The following is a 21,195-nucleotide window of genomic DNA, read 5'->3' as shown; positions in this document are numbered from 1 at the left end:
GGCTGGGCTTCTCAATACCTCTGGAGGAAGTTGTTGATTGTTGATTGTGCACATTGCCTTACCTTTATCAGCATCTCAAACGTGAATACTCCCGTGAAGACATAGTCGAAATAACGTAGAACCTGGACAAAGAGAAAGAAGCAATGATTTGCTGCTGCACCCAGCTAGTGGAAAAGATTGACAGGGTGGATATGCACAACATGATGATTTCAGTTGCTGACATGAAATGTGACATTAAAGTGTGATATATTTTAAAATGTATATTTTAACTGTCTTCATTAAATTTGTCGTCACTCATTATATTTTAGTTTTATGTGACACTTGATGATTTATTTATTCATTTATTGATCCAGCTTCACACATGGCTGGAGTGACACTAGAAAGAAAAAAAGCAACCAGCATGTTAAATAAAAATAAAAGCAACATGTACTGTAATAACTCGCGTACACATAATATTGACTGTAGAACAAAATCATCGGTACGTAAACTTGTGTTCACGTTCTTACATTGTTACGAGGGGATTCGGGCCAGACCGGGTCTTCAGCTGCCAGGGAAATACTGCTCATGGCAATGACCAACAGGATACACATCTCAAAATATCGCAGGGTGCAGACGTAGTGACACGCCCGCCGAAACCTAGGAGAACACAAAGACAGATTTTATTCCTTCTCTTGCATCAGCGCTGTGCAGACCATTATATCTTTGTAAGTATCGTGTATTTGCTTTTTAACTGTAAGAGTACTCTGCATGTGTGTGCATGTGTTAGGGTGTGTGCACATGCAAGTGTTGCAGCTGAGACTCAATAGTAGATTGATTTTTCATCCACAAAAAAACACAAATGTTTGGGTGAACACCTCAAGAATGCATTCCTGTGTGTCAGCCTATGTTGATTCATATAGTGTAGGTGAGTGTGGGTGCAAGCTATTCGTAACAATCCAATTTACGGGTTGGTGGTGGACAGGATGAACATGGAGCTGAAGGGAGGCATGGGCTTGGGTCCGCCTTCACCTCCCTTCTCGTCATCATCGTCGTCCTTATCCTCCTTTGGTGGCAAAGGCTCTGTGTTGGCATTCTTATTGACTGGATCAAAGAGGGAGAGAGAAAAAAGGAGCGAAGATGAGATGAAAGTTTGTTATTTAAGAAGATTGTGAAAGAGGGGATTTAAGATAATAGAAGAAAAACTACACATTCATTCTGCACTTACTCTGCAGGATGGCATTGGTGGATGGAAAGATTGGCATGTCTAAAGCTGTGTAGTCAGGGTGGGGCAGCCTGATGACACTGTTGGTACGGTGATGGGCAATGCTCCCGTAGCTATCTAATGTGACCAAACTCCCATGAGTGCTGCTGTTAGCAAGATGGAGGGCAGACCCAAAGCCCGGGGCCACAATGTGGTGGGCAGCTGGATTAGGGGGACCGTCGCCGGGTGAGCCAGAGACCAGTTTGGTATTCATGAGGTTGTCCATATCCTCACTGTACTGGCTGTCCTGCCTGGAGAGGCTCTTTTGAATGGGCCGTGTAGTAGAGAGATTAGGGGCACTGTAATCCCTTGAAATAGGGAGCAAAGACCAAACAAACAAAAAGAAAGTTAAGATGGAGAAAGGAGAAAAAAGAAGGGAAAGGTAGAGATTATAGAGAAAGGTGTGACATTGTTACACTTATCTACAGACGAGTGCAGTGGACATACTTCCTTCTGTGCTGGCACATCCTCCTCCCCTCGCCCTCAGTTTGGTTGCCATGGCGATTTCTTCTCGGCCTCCTCTCACTGCCGTCCCCGGCTCCCTCCTGCTCTCCTCCTTCTCCACCTCCGTCAACTCCTTTGTTCTTATGTCTCCCTGTTTTTCCGGCTCCTCCCGCGCCATCCTCGCCATCTTCGGCACTTTTTCGGTGTGATCTGGGCTTCCTGTGCTCCGACTGCCCGCCTCCTCGACTGCCGCTGCGGGTGTGGTGATGCCGCCTGGAGGGCCTCTCCTCCGAGCCGGGCCCGGGAATCACTGTAGCGTCCAATCGGACGTGAGAGCTGTGGGGGTGGTGCTCGCCTTTACGACTCCGCCTGCTCTCCGTGGATTCGCCCCGATCCAAGGGAGGCCGGGCCGGAGCCGAGCCTCCTCCGCCGCCACCTTGGCCACTGTGTTCGTGGAGGCGCGTTTGTCTGTGGAGCTCGTCAGCGGGATGGTGCTGGCTGAAGCAGAGGTCCGAATTGTTTGCAGTGGTCTTGTTGGTGTTGTTGTTGCGGTTCTCGTGGGGGTCAACCACCAACGGTCGATCAAGGTGGGTCTTCATGTCTGGACGGATCTGACGCGAGTAGTTCACCTGCAAGGAGAGGAAGAGGAAAGGGTAGAGAGGCAGAGATTAAAGATTAAAGTCATTTTAATCCAACATTAACAAATAATGTCCTAGACATACATAACACCAGGCAAGGAACATGTTAACAGAAGTCATCATCATCATTCCCGTCACTTGTGTACACTGATAGCACAAGTCTAGGGGGCTTTGTTGGCCTTGTCCTTTACATTGTTTTGCTCCTCCCTCCCTGTCCTTGCCTTCCAGCGTTCGTCAGGGTCCAGCTCGTTATAGAGGGCCTCGCGGCTGGACACCAGCGTCTGCCTCCTCAGCTCCTTGGTGCGTTGTTCCCACACCGACTTGTTGATCCCCTTGTTGTTCTTCTGCTGGTCCTTACTGCAAAAATGAAGCAGGGTGGACGGGGAGGAAGTGATTGACAGAATTAAAGACGTGTTTAAAGACATGTACTGCTCTGAGAATATAGACACAAAGACATGAGAGTGATGTGAAAACTAACACCAAAATATAAGTATATGAAATAGCCAGGACATAAAAACACACTGGGGGGGGGGGGGGCACAGATATTTAAAGGGTCATTTGGCTGGATTGAACGAGGCAGCTCAACAAAACTAAGTTCTGGGTGTCTACACAGCTTGCCAAAGCACCGGGCAGGGCAGCCCTACTTTGGTAAACCATGTGTGGACACAAAATAGAAGATAACACTGAGGCAAGGTCAGAATATGTTGTAATAATCTACAATTAACCTACACAAACTAAAGTATAAACAGTTTAATCAACCGGTTTTCTGCACCCCAAAATCCCCACCAAGCTAAATTGAATAGATGGCAAAGTCACGATGATCACAAGAACCTGTTATTGGCTCCAGTGACTAAGTGGTGTTTAGATCTACTTGATAGAGAAACACCAGAAAACTGACAGTGACCACCTTCCTTACCCTCCAAAACTTCTGCCAGTAAATAACTTCCTTTTCTGTCAAGACCCAAAGTCAACCACAGTAAAGCAACAGCCGTATTGCGAGGTGAAGGCAACAGAAAATGTACTTTTAAAAATAAGCCAACACAAATAACAACTAAAGAAAGCCAGGTATGTACTCCATAAAAAAAGTTGGGGACAAAGGGGACAAGGAAAGGAGGCACAAAGGAAAGCAGGGGATGGTTTTAAAATCAATAAACAGAAAGGATTCAGAAATGAATAAACAAATAAATAAATACCAGTCCAGAAAGGGGTCGGTAGCGTTGTGACACTCACTGTGTACTTTGTTGCTGAGGAGGGAAACAGCTGGTGAGTGAGATGACACGAAAGAACAGAAGGAGGATTTCATTCCAAAATGGGCTATCCATCTATCATGTATAAAACAGCCAGCTTACTCCAGCTTACTATTCTAATGAAATGAGCTTTAAAAAACTGAATTACAACTAAAATAAGTTCAATATGTTTTCTGAAATATTGAGCATTTTGGAATGCAACCCTTCACACACAAACATACACAGGCAAAACACATGCACACAGACATTCACACACACTCACCTCTGCAGTCTGTGAATCTAGAACAATCCTATTTGTTTTTTTCACTCTCCTCCTTTCTTCAATCTTAAAAAATTGCATTTCTCTTGCATCATTCACTTATGACATGACAACTGCTGTTCTGTCCTGATCATTCTTTCCTTCTTTTACCACATCTATCTAAACTCCCCAGCATTATCTCTGATGTTTCTAGCTTTGTTTTTCCAGTTCATTTCCAGTCACTGCGATGCAATGTACTCATACCGTTAGCCTTTGCTGATGATAATAATCCCTTCAAATGGTTACACAAAGTTAACTAACGGGAACATTGTTACGCTTTGCAAAATAAAATACTATTGTAAATGGAAAAGCTAGTTTAGCATCATTTTAAGACTGTTATCTCAAGCTGTAGTGCATAAACTCCTTCCAGCCTTTTAGACCCAAAACAGTAAAGTGATAACAACTAATTGTTACTGTATTCCTGCAATCTCTTTAGATCGTATGGATGTTTAACGGTGCACTGTGCTGTCATTCTGAGCGTACTTGGTCGAGTTATGTAGCCTTACAACTGTTTTCCGAGAGGTTTTAAGTAGCTTGTGTGGCAGCCTCCTCCTGCATCTACCATAGAATATCTTCTTAAGAGATTCTTCATGCCCCACTGATGTCCCCATGTTCAAAATCCTGCTTGGAAAAACAAGGACTTTCTCCACTGGAATTTCAATGTCTTTCCTTTTTTATATTTCATGAATGAGGGAATTGGATTCACACTGATACAGGGAAATGGAATGCCCTCTGCAGCCCTACATTGCTAGGACTGTGATACACACACGCACACACACACACACACACATATTTTAGCCAAAATCTAATTTAAGACTCTACTATCGACTCTATTCTAGCATCTTAGGGTTTAAAGAACAAAATGATTGAAACAACCTTAGTAAGCTGCAGGATTCTGGTTCAGTAGGCAAATGTTGGTTTTCAAACTAATCCCACACACACACTTCCTCGCTCTTACACACAGACACACACGCATATACATGTGCATTGTATTGACAAGTAGATATTTAACCTCAGTAGGACTCCCAGGTAACGTTTACTGTTAGACACAAATGCTCACAGCACAGTGACGTACAGTACATACAGTAACAAGAAACAGTGTGATTATCGCAATGATGAACACGTTATGAGTATGTTTAACTCCTGGGCATGTCTGCTTATTGTATCTGGGTGTAATAATATGTGTGTGATATAAAGTGGGCAAAGGCTGATGTATCAAAGCCGTAAAGGTCAGAACTGTGTGTACGTGTTGTGCGTGTGGTATTTCTAAGCAGACGTGGGCTCCCCTGTTGTGCTTTTTTCAGGACAGACCACAGAGTGGTGTGTGTGTGTGTGTGTGAGTGTGAGTGTGTGAACTTTACCAGTAGAGAAAGAAAAGACCCCTGTGTATACAGAGAAAAGAGATCAAAGACTCTGACTCTCCTGACCAGAGGAGGGCTGGCCCAGATCAATCCAACACAGGCTTGTGTGTGTGCGTGTGTGTGTGCGTGTGTGTGTGTGTGTGCATGTAGTATGTACAAAAGAGTGAGACAGAGAAAAAGAAAAAAAAAGAAGAAAAGATAGGGAGAACTTGACAGAAAGAGGGCGTAAGAAGGAGGCATGCATGTTTTAGTTTATCACTAAATTTACTGTTGTCAGATTCAAAACTGTTTCCTCATTCCAAAAGGTCTTTGCGTTAGCGCAGTACACTGTGCCTTTCTCCAAAAAAATGCTGAATCTTGCATACGTGCTTGACTTGTAGTTGCTGAATGAGTTGCTTTAAAGGTGTGCAAATGTTATGCCCTAAAGTTCCTGCCTGATGTGAAAGTGTCTTAAAATGGACACAAAAAGGAGAGTGCGACAATAATAGAGACAACAACTCACGCTGCAATGGAAAGGTTGGCAGCAGACAGCGGGCTGACTTCAGCCACCTCCTTGGCTTTCTGCAGGGCGACCTTCTTACTGGCAGCCTCCTCTTCCTCCTGTTCATCCTGCAGACAGATTAGGAAGAAAACCAAAAGCAAGAGATGAATGAGGCGGGTGTGAAGGAAACAGAAATAATTTGTAGAGGAGAGGAGCATAACTCCATTGATTCACAGCGTTCAGAAAATAAATGCTACAGAGATTTTAAATACAATTGGACTGGAGTGTACCTTGGTCAGTTCCTGTGCGTTGGCTAAATTATCCACAGCGATGGCCAAGAACACATTGAGCAGAGTGTCTGATCACAGAGTTAAAGGGAATCCAGCATGTAGGAGTTTGTTTGTGCATGTTTATGCATCATGCAATTATTTGGATTATAGAATGAGCTTTTTTTTAAAGAAAAACTACAGAAAAGTATCAATATCTGTGTAAATACATATGCACCTGAATTTGCATTGATGTGTATTCAGTCTAAAGTCAGTGACTGACCAATCATTTAAAGCATAACTGCTATTGTCTTCATACATATATATGTGTGAATGCTTTGAATGCTTTTTTGCATTTTCACGGTCAAAGGATACAGTTGCCAAAAAGTGTGAGGACAATGAAGAAGATACTGAAGGCCATGCCCTTGTTGACTCCGCCCTGAGACTTGATGCCATCGTACATCACCATGTTCCAGTCCTCGCCAGTCAGGATCTAGCACACACACACGCACAAAAAACACACACATATGAGTAGTCAGACGAGACCATATTCACTCCAAGTACATGTAGTTACTTCATTTTATGATGAGGGTTTGAACACACACACAATATTCAGTCATCTAAAATGTTATAGTCAAAACACACAGTCACCCTCAGATACATACACACCTTTAACACGTAGGCAAGCTTTAGCACAATTAGGTTTTTGACGAATGACATTTAAGAATTCCACATTTTATCTCACGTCCTCGTGTGTAAATCCTCTTTAGTCTTTAAACCGTTTTGTCCTAATCCAACCCCCGTCTTCTCCTACCCTTCTGCTCCCCTCCCTCCACCAGCATCTCCCTCCCTCCCTCCCCTTTACATCGTCTCCTCTGCTCACCTGGAACACTGTCATTATTGCTGCGGGGAAGGTATCGAAGTTGGTTGGAGGAGTGCCATTTTCAAAATTAAACCTAGCAGGGGAAAAAAAAATCAAATGGGTGAGAGAGATGAAAAACAAACGTGTGAGGGCAAAAAAACAGAAGCATCGTACGAGCAGAACTAATGTTTTTTGTTTGATTTTTTTTATCTAAAAAGTACTCCAAAAATGAATTAACAAACTAGCAAATAACAGACACCAATGTCTTAGTAGAATATCAAATGCAAACTATCAAAAAGGAAGGAGAGGAGTAGAGAGAGAGAGAGAAGGCAAGGTGAAAGGAAAACAGCACTGACTGTCCTCCGAAGAGCTGCATGCCCAGCAGGGCAAAGACAACGATGAAGAGGAAGAGCAGGAAGAGCAAGCTGATGATGGACTTCATGGAGTTGAGCAGAGAGACGACGAGGTTACGCAAAGATGCCCAGTACCTGGAAGAAAACAGACAGAAAGTGTGTGTTGTTAATTGAGAGAAACGTTATGGCCATTATCTGAAATACAATTTAAACTATAATACAGTGGACTCACTTGGTGACTTTGAAAATCCTCAATAACCTGAGAGCTCGTAGCACACTGATGCCAAACGATGTGCCCGGCTGGATGATGGACCACAGCACTTCAAATATGCTACCACATATCACCTGACACAAATACAAGCATATGCAAGCATGTGCTTATTCATCATAATGAGCTGTGCAAACAGCAGATCAACACTGTATTTATTGTGTGCACCTGCTCTTGAGTTTGTGCTTATGTGTGCTGATGTGTATATTTGTGTGGGACTCACAATGCAGTCGAAGCAGTTGAAGGAGGAGGTGAGGTAGGCCTGTTTGCCCAGGCCATACATCTTCACCATCATCTCTGTCAAGAATATCCCCAGGAAGATTAATTCAGCAAAATCTACATGGAGGGAAGAAGTGAAGAAGAGAGGAGGAGGAAGAGGAGGAAGCGGAGGAAGAGGAGGAAGGGCAGTGTTTTGTGATAAAAGTATATTTAAGCATACATTTCAAATATAAAACAGTTTTTGTCTTATTGCCTACACCATTTAGGTGAAGTAACCATGGGTATATGATGCTTGTATAAAATATATATATTTTTTATTTCAATGCATCTTCTTGTTTCCACATTTTTATCTATTTTTAATTGGCTTATTTGCATTTTGTTGAAATTTCAATTATATTATTACCATTTGCGTGTGTCTGTTTGTGTAAATATAATGTAGGCCTTTGTACTAAAAAAAAAACGGGAGAATATGCCGGAATATGTGCTCGAGGAAGACATTGTGTGTTTGGATGTGCTGGCGTTAACTGCTTGGGTCAGCTCTTTCACAGATTTAGTCACATTTACTTAAGAATTAGCTCACCCACTCCCTTCCAGTAATCTGTGATGAGAGTGTTTGTGCAGATAATGCCTGCATGTATCCCCCTCCCTCCTACTCACATAGAAAATCTGACAGTGGATCTGGCTGGTCATAGTGCACCACAGCCACACACATAGTGTTCAGGCCCACCAAACACAGCACGCTCCAGTAGAAGGCCTGGGACTTAACAACGTGTCGGATGAGGAAGCGTAGCCGTCGCTCCCGCCGCTTGAAATCTGATCCTTCGAGCTTGGAGCTCTTCAAGCTGGCACGGGCAAACGGTGACCCTGAAAGGATAAACAAGGCAAATGGGTCAATGCTAGCTGAACAGTGAAGTGATTACTGGTTTATTGGCATAATTATGTAGCATTCGTCTCTTGGAAAATCAAAAATGTACACAGTGTACAAATCAATCTGCTTCCCTGATTTGTGACTTAAGCACATGTAAGAGGTACAATAAATTACACGACAAACTCTACTTGAGCACATGCAGTAATTACGACCCAGTGGTTTCATGGTAAGTAGAAGAGTATGGGGAGTAAACAGAGTGAATATCATTTAGGAATAACAGCTTCAACCTGGATTCACCTGATCAGTCTGCTCATGAGGAGAGCAGGCGAGTATAACATCACTTCCAATAAACTCCTCGCAGCTATTGAAGAATTCTCTCCCAAAATAATAACCTTTTTGCTTGTTGGAATATCCCCCTTTATATACTGTATATACGGTTGAGTACAGTTATTATCAAGATGGAGAGATGAGGGGGGGGGGGGTTGCGTAAAGGGGGAAAGGGTAACACGAGAAGAGAAATGCAGAGCAGCAGAGGAGAGGAGAGGAGAGGGAAGGAGAAGGAAGGAGAAGAGGGTCAGGTAATGCTGATATGCAAGATAAGATAGCATCTGTATGTACCTGTGGTTTGCCTTTGAGTGTGTGTGTGTGTGTGTGTGTGTGTGTGTAAGAGAGAGACAGAGGTTATGTATCTTACCTACTGCCAGATCTCCCTCCCCTTCCTCTGGGTTTAGAAGCTCAGCTTTACTCTTATGGTTCTTTGTGGCTCTTCTACGGGAGCCTGTTAATAGAGAAAAACAAAAACAAACGTGTGTTTAATCTATAACACAGCAGTGCTGATATGTTAAATGTATTAATATCGTTTTTACAAATCACGTCACGTATTCACAAACAACAAATCTGCAAATTCATACCATCATATTCATTTTCATTGTCATCATCCGCCAAGATGACCTCTTCTACAAAACACACATGAAAAAAAAACGTTAATATGCCACATTTAATAAATGATTGATGACAACAATATCTATCAATCTTTTGTTGTCTTCAATTACCATTTCTCGTTTTATTTTGAACTGGAAACACAGTGTCTGGCCTGCACCTGTGCTTGCTACTCATCCCTCCCTCTTTTGTATTTTAGCTTCCTTGTTTTTATGTAGATTGTCTTTTTTAAGAAGATCAAAGGTCCGTGCTTTTTATCTGCCCCTTTATCAGCTCCTTCCAACATCCAACCCTCCGCTCCTCTTATCGTCTCTACATCTTACCTGCCCTCAGCAGATGAGGAACAAAAAGAAAAGAGAGATAAAGAGAACTACGGACAGCAGTGGGTCTTCTCTATCCGAGCATCAAACAAGTGTCTTTAATCCTTGCCACAGCAATGCAACTCAAATAAAGTCTTATATTCAACTAGAAAAGGTATAGGCTGTCATTCAAGTGTGTACTACATTGTGAAGAGAGCTAAACCTATATTATAAACGTGCCTGCTAATTTAAGCTTCATTATTTAATTGTTTGATCGTGATAGTTAAGGCGTCAATGTGTTCAAACTACAGTACTGCACTACAAAGCTCAAATGTTATTCTTGCAAATAAAACATAATTAAAATTCTTTATGTTTGCATATGTCTTTGTGTGTGAAAAGTGAACCACACATGCAGTATATTGTACGTACCAGCTTTGCAGATCCACTCCAAGTAACCATTGAGTTCCCTTTCAATCTGCTGCTGTCTTCTGAGCTTCAGGAACTCACTTCTGTTCTCCACACGCTCTCTCTCTTTGGCAAACTCCCTGCAGGGACACACACACACACACACACACACACACACACACGCACGCACACCAAGATACTTTGAATGTAGCTACCTTGCATTTTTAGTGTGACATACATGCAATAAAGTACAAACACATTCTCACACTCACACACACACTTACCCTGACAATACACCCAGCACCAGGTTGAGCATGAAGAAGGAGCCAATGATGATGAGGGGGATGAAGTACATCCAGTTCCATGCACTCCCTGAGGCATCGTTGCTCTGGAAACACACGCACAAACATCAGACAAAGCAATAAATGTTTTGCTCTGGGAAATTGTTCACAACTCATAATGACCCAACATTTGATCGACTGAGACATTTAGACATTCTTTGGCACAGGTAGAAGGGGTACAGCTGCATCAATCAACTGCAGCGGCATATGCTTCGGTCCGTTTGTGCTGAAAGTTAAAGGTTTGTTCGCCGTCTCGGCAGCCGTGCACAAAATAAATTACAAGTGCCATTTATTATGCCTGCTGGTCGAATTAAAGTGCATCAGGGTACTGCACACATGTTATGCATCTTACTTTCAAAGCAATACTGTAATAATAAGAAAAACATCTGAGTGAACAGGTCAGAAAATTGCCTCAAAGTCATCATTAAATGTCCAGACAGCGTAGCTATTAAAACAAATGGAGGTCAGTGCACTCAAAAGTGCTGTCCACCGCTGTTGGAAATATAAACAACAGCAGGGCTGACATGATTTTGCTTTAAGTCATCTCAATAAGTAAATGCATAACTGCCACTCTATTTAGCTGCTCCGTGCAGAGTAAATAATGTATACCAAACGCTTTGGTCCCTCCCTCTCCGTCTCTTCCATCCCGCTGTCCAGACCCCCTCCATTTTCTTTATTCACTCTTTGTTGTTTTCTCCTTCTTTGGGACCCTTTTCTTCTGATTTCCCCTTCTTTCTTTCATACATTTTGATGTTCGTTCATTATTTCCTTCATTCCTACCTCTTTACCTTGCTCCCTTCCATTTTTGGTGCAATATTTCCATCCCTTCTCACCTTACACTGGTTTTTTATTTGAACCTTTCCCACCTCCAGACCCCCTCTTCTTTCCCACTTTGCGCTCTACTTCTCAAAGCCTCCCCTGTCTAACGTCCCCCCTGTCTCCCCCCATCTTCCCTTCTTCCTGCGTGTAAGCCGGTATTGCTGCTGTGTACCCAATGAACCGCAGACCCTTTTTTTCTACCATTAAACTTTTATCGCTCCCCTCCCCGGCAGCTGCAAGAATAACTTGGGCTGAACAGGCCTTTTTAAATATAGAGCAGCAACGGGAAGGTGGGACACAGGGAGAGAGACCACAGAGTGAGAGGGGAAGAGAGGAAGGAAGGGAATGAAGGGAGGAAATAGAGCTAAGAAAAAGAGAAACGAAATGGGAAGAATAAGATAGGTAGAGGAGACGACTACAGTACACTCAGAGACCCTAATCTCCCTCTGCTCTCCTAGCAACCGTTGCCACTGTTTTTCAGATATGGTGTCAGCAGTACATACATAGTAGAGCAGTTCGGTCCAGCCCTCCATGGTGATACACTGGAAGACGGTGAGGATAGCAAACAGGATGTTGTCAAACTGTGTGATGCCGTAGTTTGGTCCCAGCCAGTACTGTCTGCACATGGTGCCCTCCGGACACAGCCGGGACGGAGGCTCCGTCCCACATGGAAACTCTTCTCGGATCTCACCTGAACACGGATGAAAGTGGGGAGGTGTTTCAGAACAATGGGCGGGGCATATGCAAATATATCGATAGTTTTGTGAGAATAGTGAGTACTCTCCATCGGCTCAAAATAGGATAGGTTTTAATTTGACCCTTACTTTCTGGAATTAAATATGTGAAGGAACAACAGGCAACAACAAAAGGTAGATGGGACATAAAATAGTCATGACACAATAAAATAGGCTAACCTGCTAGAATTATATTTGAGATTCATCATTATTGCTCCATAGACCAACAAACAACATGTTTTCAACCGTTTTAATTATTTGAAGATGGAAAGTTATGTTTATTATCCAAACTCCATACAGGGTAAAGGAGCAAAGCATGCAGAAATGGCCAATGAATTAGACTACATCCCTTGAAAGTGCCTTTTCCATCACAATTTAACGCCAAAGACTGTTTTGTTGAGGTAAATTTCTTCTAATTTTTGCACAGTGAGTATTCAAAGTCTGCCTCAACTGGAGCAGGTATTCATTGGGGCAAACAGTTGGAAATGTACAGCTAGCACTATTGGCAAACACACACACACACACGAACACACTCGTTTACCTGTGTGATTGTCGAAGCAGGTTGTGTGGAATTTGCCCATGTAGAACTCCAGGCCGATGATGGCGAACATGAGAATGGCAAAGAAAAGAAGCAGGCCAATCTGCAGCAGAGGAATCATGGCCTTCATGATGGATTTGAGCACCACCTGTAAGCCTGCAGGACACAGTGTTCAGAACATTATTATCCATCACCAATTTCAATGTTGATGTTTTTTCAACAATTAGAATCATTTGCAGGGATCTGAAAGACAGAGAGGTGCCACTTGCTCCCTCCTCCCTCTTTGTATTTAGCAGTTAAACCTGCGATCACACAATACAGTTAGCATATGCTACAAATTTAGTTAAGGTAAAATCAAAACTACACCTGAGTTATTTCTTATACGTTTTCTAATGAACAAAGGGTCTCAAATGCACCATGCTGCAGTAGGTTTAGTTTCATGTGAACTGTTGTGTGGAAACCCATCACACTTATTAAAAGGTATATATATATATATATATATATATATATATATATATATATATATATATACTGTATATATATCACATCACATATTGGAATGGAACTCTAATTTGGTTTTCACAGGAAGCTCGGAGACTCTTGTGATGAGTAAGCCTGGGTTTGCCTGTTCAGCCTTGTAGTGGAGTCCAGGCTATTTATAACACTGCAGTGGTGCTGGAACACTGCTGCCGCTACAACGTTTAAAACAGGAGCGGAGAAGAACCACTTTTGTTGGAATACTTTGGGTGCATTATGCAGAACAACACAGAAGCTGCATAACACCTTGAACACAAGATGATTCTCCGTGCTATTTTGATCCTCCGATAAAATCTGAAAGGTATCTGCACATGAAGAAATGTAATTTCCTCAACTAAGGAATAACAAAGGAGTGGTTTGGGAAATACGTAGGCAGCAGGCAAAGCGAAAAATGTCAAATGAAGAGTTTTGACTTACTGGGAATACCGGACACCAGTTTGAGGGGCCTCAATACACGCACAGCCCTGAGGGTCCGCAAGTCGAAATCTGAACCCACAGTGGACAGGATCCTAAAGGGAGAGAGAATAAAAGCACAAACGTGTGCAAAGACAATCAATATTTAAGCGAGTCAAGCTTGTCACTGTCAGTCAGCCACATACACTTTTAGAAACACACACAGACACACACACACACACACACACACACAAACACACACAAACACACTTCAACACAGCCCCCATGCCAGGTCATTACAAGCTACTGGGTGAGCTCTGTATTTAAATCCTCTAAGAGCTGAGCTGATCAATAGAGCTGACAAGTCGGACAGAGAAGTGTTTCAGGACGAGGGATGGGCTGAAGGGACAGTGTTTTGTAACCGGATGGGACGGCATATATAAAATGAAAAAGGAGAGATGAAGTGATGGGGAGGAGAGGGAAGGTGGAGGGAAAAAGAGGGAGGTTAGAAGAGAGAGACATGGGGAGACAGAGCGAGCGAGAGAGAGAGAGAAAGGCGAAGAGGGAGCGGGAGCACTGGCAGATGGTGAAAATCAGAGATGCTGACTCGCTCATTTCAACCTATTTTTATTCTTGGTGCGTTTAAAATGTTTCTCTTCGAGCCAGCGCCAGACTACAGAGTCAACGTGATGCGATGTTTGTTACAGCTCCTGTATCACCGCTCATCGTCTGGATACAGACTTGTAAACAGCATATGTGTGTGTGTGTGTGTGTGTGTGTGTGTGTGTGTGTGTTCTTCAAATGGTTAAGATGTTCCTTTGTGCCGCCAGACTTCCAGTCAGTTCCCTCGTCTGACGCACACTGAATCATCCTTCTTCCTACTTCTCTCTCCCTCTCTTTCGGTCTCTCTGACACATTTCCACTTTCCTCTGTTTCACTAAGAGGCCCAGTGACACAGCAGAGCCTTAATCACAGGCTTGAAGTCAGCCTGCTTTGCTTGGAAACCTATAAAAATGGCAATTTAGAGGAAAGTATCACCGACCCGGGATCTATAGGTGAATGCTGTATTGAATTACCAGGAAGGCCCCCCTCCCACCTACCACCCCCCAGTGGTAGGTGCTCCATCCCTGTAGGCTGGGGTCCTTGTGATGACATTGTGTGGTATCAAATGCCTCATCAGAGGCTGACTTGTAACTGAGAGGTCCCTGGTTTGGTCACGAGGCTAAACTGTGCTTCAGATGTGTGTGTGTGGTCAATCAGTGATGGCAATCCTGGCCTTTGGCAACTCACATGTACATATGGAAGGTATATAAGAGCCAGTTATTCAAATATGCCAAATATATCTTTGAGATAATCTAGGAACAGTGTCTCCATGACAAAAAAAGTAAAATATAGTGTAGTATATATATATACACAATCAATTATTTAAGTGATTCACATAATGCTATACAAAATACTTTGCCTGTACTGCCATTTTGAGGTTCTTTGAGTTACACATTGTTGTATTTTCAATAAATGTACAGTGCTACTCTTATAACAAAACAATAGTGTTGAGCACTCTGCTTCAAAGGGGAGGTCAGAGTGCGGGCTCAGCTACACCCACAAAGCAGGTAAGGGTTTCGTGTTTTGCTCAAGAGGATGCATCAGCCTCGAAGACGCTTGCAACACAGAACACTGCGCCAATGCAATAGAGCATGGCCATAACAGGGAGAGAGGCAGGAGAAACACGCCGTGTATTGCACAAGGGGAAAGAAAATGCAATGAATAGAAAGGAGTAATGATAGAGTACCAATCTATTTAGACAGGGAGATCTGTGGGGGATGATACTTAATATGATGGTTAGTAAGCCTTGATGTTCAAAATGTGGGGACATACAGTGTTAAGCTTAAAGCATCATTTTACACTATGGAGGTGTATGTGTGGAGGAACAGTTTAATGCTGCTGACAGAGGGGAAGTATCTCACTGTGTGCAGACATGAACACACACACACACACACACACACGTTTTGTGTCGTGTACATCTGTAATCTCCATCACTGTGATTGTATCAAAAACACTGATAACGACGAGGACGACAATGACGATGATGATACGGAATTCAGTTTCCGCCGTCACAAAACGGTGTCAGGCCGACGAGGCAGTTCCCCGTTCACACCGTCTCCACGGTTACCGGGCCCTTTCTCATTCATAAGTGTTTCCATGGCAACAGGGACCTCGGCTCATTGATAGAATCTCTGTATCACCTTGGTAACAGGGCCAATGGAGGAGCCTGATTGATTGTTGTTGTTTTTTTCCCCTGCCTCACAAACACACACACACATGCAGAAATAGACACATCGATGACAAAAGCACACACGGACACACACACACGGACACACATCTGCACGACACACAGGCGCTGGTTGGAGATCAAACGTATTGAGTGAGCATAATGTTATTCACATATGCACACTAGAAAGTAGGTCATTGGGAATAACCAGTGGGAAACTATTTCTTTCTTACCAGGGACATGGACGCTACCTACGCACGGTGCATATTATAAACTTCAACTAAATACACACACAGGAAACACACCTGCACTGTACGCAGAGGAGCAGTCACATTAAGCCATATTGCTATTACACAATCGCCCCACTGATCCGCTCTCATGGGACACCGACACATTGTACAAACACCATCTTTTTTGCCCCGCTCTCTCCGCCTGCTTTCCTGCTGACTTCAGCTAAAATGTGGCCAATTATATCTGTCCACATCAGTGACCAAGTTGCTTCATCTATTCTCCGTCTCTCAATTTTCTTGCCTTCTTTCCTATATTGCAGCGATTCAACTATTTTGTACATATTTAGACTGTCAATATCCTACGATTAATTCTAATCTCATTCCATTTAATATGAAACATCGAAGAAAATGTAAGGTGAAGAAAATGTCACACACACACAGCTTCAAGGTAGAGCCTCAATACTGTGTTGAATTATCTGAATGTGACAGCTGTTTCTCACAATCTCCACAAAACACATTTTAAACTTCAAGAGAGCATGATTTCACAATCCATCTAAAATGACAAAGGACGGTGACGGAGACGTATTTTAGGTAAAAAATAAGTAATTATTCTTACTGACGTTCTTTTAATATGAACATAGATTTATCAAATTTCAGTTTATTACAAAGTCACTGAAATGATCCTCCTGGCTTCCTTTCTTTCTTCCCCTCAGTGGTGTCTAATGAAAAGAACCTGTACCAGGGCACAAGAAGGAGGAACAGAGGGAAGGATGCAAGGCGAGGCTGTAAACTACGGTTAATTGGACTAATAATCAATAGTGGGCATAAAAAACAACTAGCTTATTCCCAGGGCCAAATCACTCAGGCAATTTACTACAACAGATAGGGCAACAACACACACACACACACACACACACACACACATACACACACAAACACACTTGGGCACAGAAACAAGGGTGCACACAAATCCGCTGACATCCAACAAGGTTGGGGATTGAATAGCTAATCTATTCGGACATGCTAAGTGCCATTTGTGTGTTCGTCTTCTTATGTGTCGTGCAAGCAAGTGCACTAGGATTGAGTAGGAAATGGAAAAGAATGTTTGAAGTGGAAATGCGTGTGTGCGTGTGTTTGTGTGTGTGTGTGTGTGTGCATTGGTCAGTGTGTTATCAAAGGTTTTGTCCAGGGGTGGATGGAAAGGCCAAGTAGCCTTTCATCTTCAAAGAGCAGCACTGCTAAAAACACAACCCCCATTCATAAAGAGAGAGCACAACAAAGGATGTGTGTGTGTGTGTGTGTGTGCGCGCGTGTGTGTGTGTGTGTGTGTGTGTGTGTGAGTGTAAAACGTATTGACTTCAGTCAGTGTACATAATGCATCATGAGAATGTACAGTATGTGAGCCGTAAGTGCTGCAGCATTATTCTCTGTACAGCTTGCTGCAGCTTCCTGCTTTGCTGCAAAATGTTAACAGCACAGCTGGTGGACACACAGATGAAGGCCACTGGTTGTGTTGTATGACTGTCGCTTACATTGTTTGCTTTTTCTTTATTTGTCGCTCTTTTTTTTTTTTTACATCTTGCTTCACTTTCTTTCCTCTAAATCTTAACTTGTAAAATAGTGTCTCAAGATATGTTTTCACAAATTAAGACAGATAAGACGGAACATCTCATCTATTGTTCAGAGGAATGTTAGAACGCTTTGAAAATATTGGGAATGCAGCCTAAAGAGAGTCTAAGGAGCATCAACCTACAAAGCAACGTTTAAAACAGGAAGTCATTTGTAGTTACAATTGTAAACATCGGTCGTCATTACAGACGCATGCTTTACTCTCATCTGGACATTAATTATGAGAAAATGTGCTGTTTGCATGCTGGATCAACTTCTCTACCACGACACCAGCAATGCCTGTGCTGGAGATACTGATTATTTAACTGTTGTGTCATGCTTGCTCAGAGGGTTTCACTGTCAAAACAGGGGGGGGGGGGGGGGGGATTATGTGAGACCGGGCATTTACTGGAAGTTTTAAGGACTGCCTCACTTCCTTCTGCTCTACCTCTCTTTCCTCTCTGCCTCTCGCTACTTCCTGCTGTCTCACTGCCACGAGTCTTCACACTCCTCTTCTCTCTTACAGTCACTCTGTTGTGCCACGCTGAGACGAGCTTGGCTTTCACGATTGCTCTTATTAAAGCACGAGGACATACTGCCAGACAGAGTGCTCGCTCACTCACTCACTCAGTGTGTGTGTGTGTGTGTGTGTGTGTGTGTGTGTGTGTGTGTGTGTGAGGGAGAAGTGGGGAGGGGGCGCAATCTCCAGTTTCCCGGGTGCATTGTCAGCAAAGATGCTGACAAGGTTTATGCAACCCAAGAAGCTCTCCAAATCACCACATGCATGCACACAAACATGCGATGACCTCAACATATTAATCTGTGCCAGCACTCCCACACAATCATTTCATTGGACACAGTAGCCGGCACCCCATGACTTGTCTAATGAGTGAGTGGCACAGGAATAACAGTATTACTGCTGTTAAAATGTAGTGATTTACTCGATGCTTTGCTGTTTTAATGAACAGAAACAGTCTAATGTCAAACGTGCAAAGTTGGGAGGAAAAACACATGAAACAAGAGAACCAGGCTTCAGGTGTGCTGTTAAAATCTGAAACAGGCATTAAAAAAACGATTCTTCAGCTATGACATGGCCTGCAATACTTAAATGAGAAAGAAAGTATCTGTAAAGATGTACTGTCATGTGGTCATACGGATGGATGGATCAACAGAAAAACAGAACCATCTGGCAGAGACAAATCAGCGTACCTTGTATAAATCAAATACAAAGCTGTTTGTATGTATGTACACACACTCTCGTTATCCTATCATGTGTCCTAACTCACCCTTGTTGACACCTTTTTTTATTATATTCTTCAGGCTGCATCCCATTTCCCTATACAGAACTTTGCTCATTGAGATAACTATTTAGCTCTTTCCAAAAAAAACATTTTTAGCATGGCACTTGGCGTCTAAAGCACACACCTTTTCAGTGTTGGTCCTTATACATCGTCCCACTGCTGCAGTTGAGAGGTGTCCGAATCACAACTGGAGTCCTCTTTTATGTTGGAGTTATTTTACTGCTTTTTTTGGAGAGGAGAGTGTTCCCTCCCTTGCTGGTTCTCCATCACTTCCTACACTCTTCATTTGTCTCTTTCCAATCGTTTTTCAATGCTTCTCTGTCTTCTCTCTCTTAGCTGCTGACACCGTGTGAATTTTTGTACATCCTGCCTTCATACCTTCTATCCAATGCCTCTTCCCTCTGTGCCCCCCCTCTCCTCTGCCTCTGTGTATATTGTGGTGACATTTGTTCTCTACACAGGCTGCTGGCTGCCTGCAGTTCCGCTCTGTGATCTGACTGCTGCTTTGCCCAGAATGGGGCCATTCATTAGGGCAAAGGAGCAGGGACAGAACACTCACAAACACACACATGTACACACGCACACACATACTGTACACACATGTACACTCACAAACACAAACATGTACACACACACTACAATATGTGATTTGTACAGGGTTCACACTCTTTTCTGGTGATATTTTTGCAGAACGTTTCCAAGACATGTGCAGTGATGATCCAGCAGGTACAACAGACAGTGATTGAGCCATAAGCTAACATGTTCCTGTCTGTGCGAGTTTGACTTGAGAGATGCAGTCAACGGCTGTAACTTATCATTAAAATCACCTCTTGCATGCTTAGAAATGACAAGTCTACTTTAGCAACATGCTAATTAACCATGCATGTGTTGGGGAGCTCTGATAGATAGCCTATTGTTCATTGTTAGCTTAAGGAAAATGATTTTCCAGGACATTTGACTTTTTCTCTCAATTTTTGTGTTTTCAATGACTGGAAAATTGGCCCACTGTTTTCCAGGTTTTCTATGCGCGTGGTGCACTGTTGAAATAGGTGCGTGTTCTGCTCGTCACTTGCTTGCCACTCACCCTGTGAGCACCACCACAAAGTCCATGACGTTCCATCCGTTCCTCAGGTAGGAGTTCTTGTGGAAGGCGAAACCAAGTGCCAGGATCTTTATTCCAGACTCAAAACAGAAGATCCCTATGAAGTACGGCTCTGTGTCATCCTGAGCGAGAGAGAGAGAGAGAGAGAGAGAGAGAGAGAGAGAGAGAGAGAGATAGATGTAGACAGACAGACAGACAGACATTGCAATAGCATAAATACACAGATCTGACACCAGAGAAACTTGCTTCTGACACCATGGAAAAGTGCTACCATGGACAGTGTCACAAAATCAAAATAACTTATTTTAGTATTTAGAACATCTGGATCAAAACATCTCGTTTTAACTGCCACTTTCAGTAGAGTAGGCGCATGCATCTCCACTGAAGTAAAATCTATGAGGAGTCAGAACTGTCACCTGGATTTAATCGTGCTTACATGTGGCTAACATGCTGCGTCATGCCCGCTTAACTTACCAGGCGCTCGGACAGCGGCGTCTTGTCCCCATCAGGCAAATGTTGTTCCAGAGCCAAGACGATGCAGTTGGCAATGATGGTGGCTAGAATCATCCACTCAAATGGAGTGAGGAAGGTCAGTCAAGGAACAAACACTTTTGAAAATATGAATCCAAACAGTTTCTATGCCAATATTACTAGTTTTAAAAAAGACAGCTTGACATGATCAGTGGTTTTTGTACATAGTCATGGCATGATGTGCCTCATCCTCATAACTTTCCAACAAAACATTGAGTCACTTTAGTTTTGTCAATCTGACATGGAATTTCATTAATTAAAAAAAGCAGTAAAATACCACAAAAATCAAATTGAAATATGTATTACAATAATGGAAACTTAAATCCTTCACAACATGTGCCATGGTGGCGAAGGACGTAAGGTCAAATGTATACCATGTGAATACAAAGAAGGTAAGCGATTCAGACAGACAGCAGGCCTGTAGCTCAAATGTACCAATGGCCTCTCAGTGCTATAGCCGCCTGTGTATATTACACACACACACACACACAAACACACGTCATCATTGTGAGTCAGTTAAATATGCTAAGTCTATGTTTTGGTCAGACACCACCCACACAGGCAAACAAATACACACACACACACACACACACACACACACACA

The 21,195-nt window shown here is 42.9% G+C and overlaps 1 protein-coding gene across 15 annotated transcripts in view; it reads right to left on the bottom strand.

Moving 5' to 3' along the window:
• cacna1aa (calcium channel, voltage-dependent, P/Q type, alpha 1A subunit, a) overlaps nucleotides 1-21,195 on the bottom strand; it is a 71,998-nt gene that overhangs the window by 34,117 nt on the left and 16,686 nt on the right. For 13 of the 15 annotated variants that reach the window (XM_031872270.1, XM_031872271.1, XM_031872268.1 and 10 more), the window contains 24 exons: nucleotides 20,535-20,640; nucleotides 20,043-20,182; nucleotides 13,575-13,666; nucleotides 12,624-12,776; nucleotides 11,852-12,039; nucleotides 10,473-10,576; nucleotides 10,213-10,328; nucleotides 9,457-9,501; nucleotides 9,240-9,323; nucleotides 8,335-8,541; nucleotides 7,682-7,794; nucleotides 7,423-7,535; nucleotides 7,194-7,325; nucleotides 6,859-6,931; nucleotides 6,351-6,468; nucleotides 6,000-6,067; nucleotides 5,731-5,837; nucleotides 3,516-3,566; nucleotides 2,514-2,679; nucleotides 1,688-2,313; nucleotides 1,205-1,548; nucleotides 945-1,080; nucleotides 507-636; nucleotides 63-122 (listed from right to left, as the gene is read on the bottom strand). In XM_031872270.1, coding sequence (XP_031728130.1) covers nucleotides 63-122; nucleotides 507-636; nucleotides 945-1,080; nucleotides 1,205-1,548; nucleotides 1,688-2,313; nucleotides 2,514-2,679; nucleotides 3,516-3,566; nucleotides 5,731-5,837; nucleotides 6,000-6,067; nucleotides 6,351-6,468; nucleotides 6,859-6,931; nucleotides 7,194-7,325; nucleotides 7,423-7,535; nucleotides 7,682-7,794; nucleotides 8,335-8,541; nucleotides 9,240-9,323; nucleotides 9,457-9,501; nucleotides 10,213-10,328; nucleotides 10,473-10,576; nucleotides 11,852-12,039; nucleotides 12,624-12,776; nucleotides 13,575-13,666; nucleotides 20,043-20,182; nucleotides 20,535-20,640 — 3,472 coding nt within the window. The remainder of the gene's footprint in view (nucleotides 1-62; nucleotides 123-506; nucleotides 637-944; nucleotides 1,081-1,204; nucleotides 1,549-1,687; nucleotides 2,314-2,513; nucleotides 2,680-3,515; nucleotides 3,567-5,730; nucleotides 5,838-5,999; nucleotides 6,068-6,350; nucleotides 6,469-6,858; nucleotides 6,932-7,193; nucleotides 7,326-7,422; nucleotides 7,536-7,681; nucleotides 7,795-8,334; nucleotides 8,542-9,239; nucleotides 9,324-9,456; nucleotides 9,502-10,212; nucleotides 10,329-10,472; nucleotides 10,577-11,851; nucleotides 12,040-12,623; nucleotides 12,777-13,574; nucleotides 13,667-20,042; nucleotides 20,183-20,534; nucleotides 20,641-21,195) is intronic. The other 2 variants (XM_031872269.1, XM_031872273.1) reach the window with 1 other exon arrangement.

Source organism: Anarrhichthys ocellatus, unplaced genomic scaffold (assembly GCF_004355925.1).
Source record: "Anarrhichthys ocellatus isolate YVR2014 unplaced genomic scaffold, GSC_Weel_1.0 scaffold62, whole genome shotgun sequence".
Taxonomy (NCBI): Eukaryota; Metazoa; Chordata; class Actinopteri; order Perciformes; family Anarhichadidae; genus Anarrhichthys; species Anarrhichthys ocellatus.
This window is presented reverse-complemented; position numbering and strand designations above follow the sequence as displayed.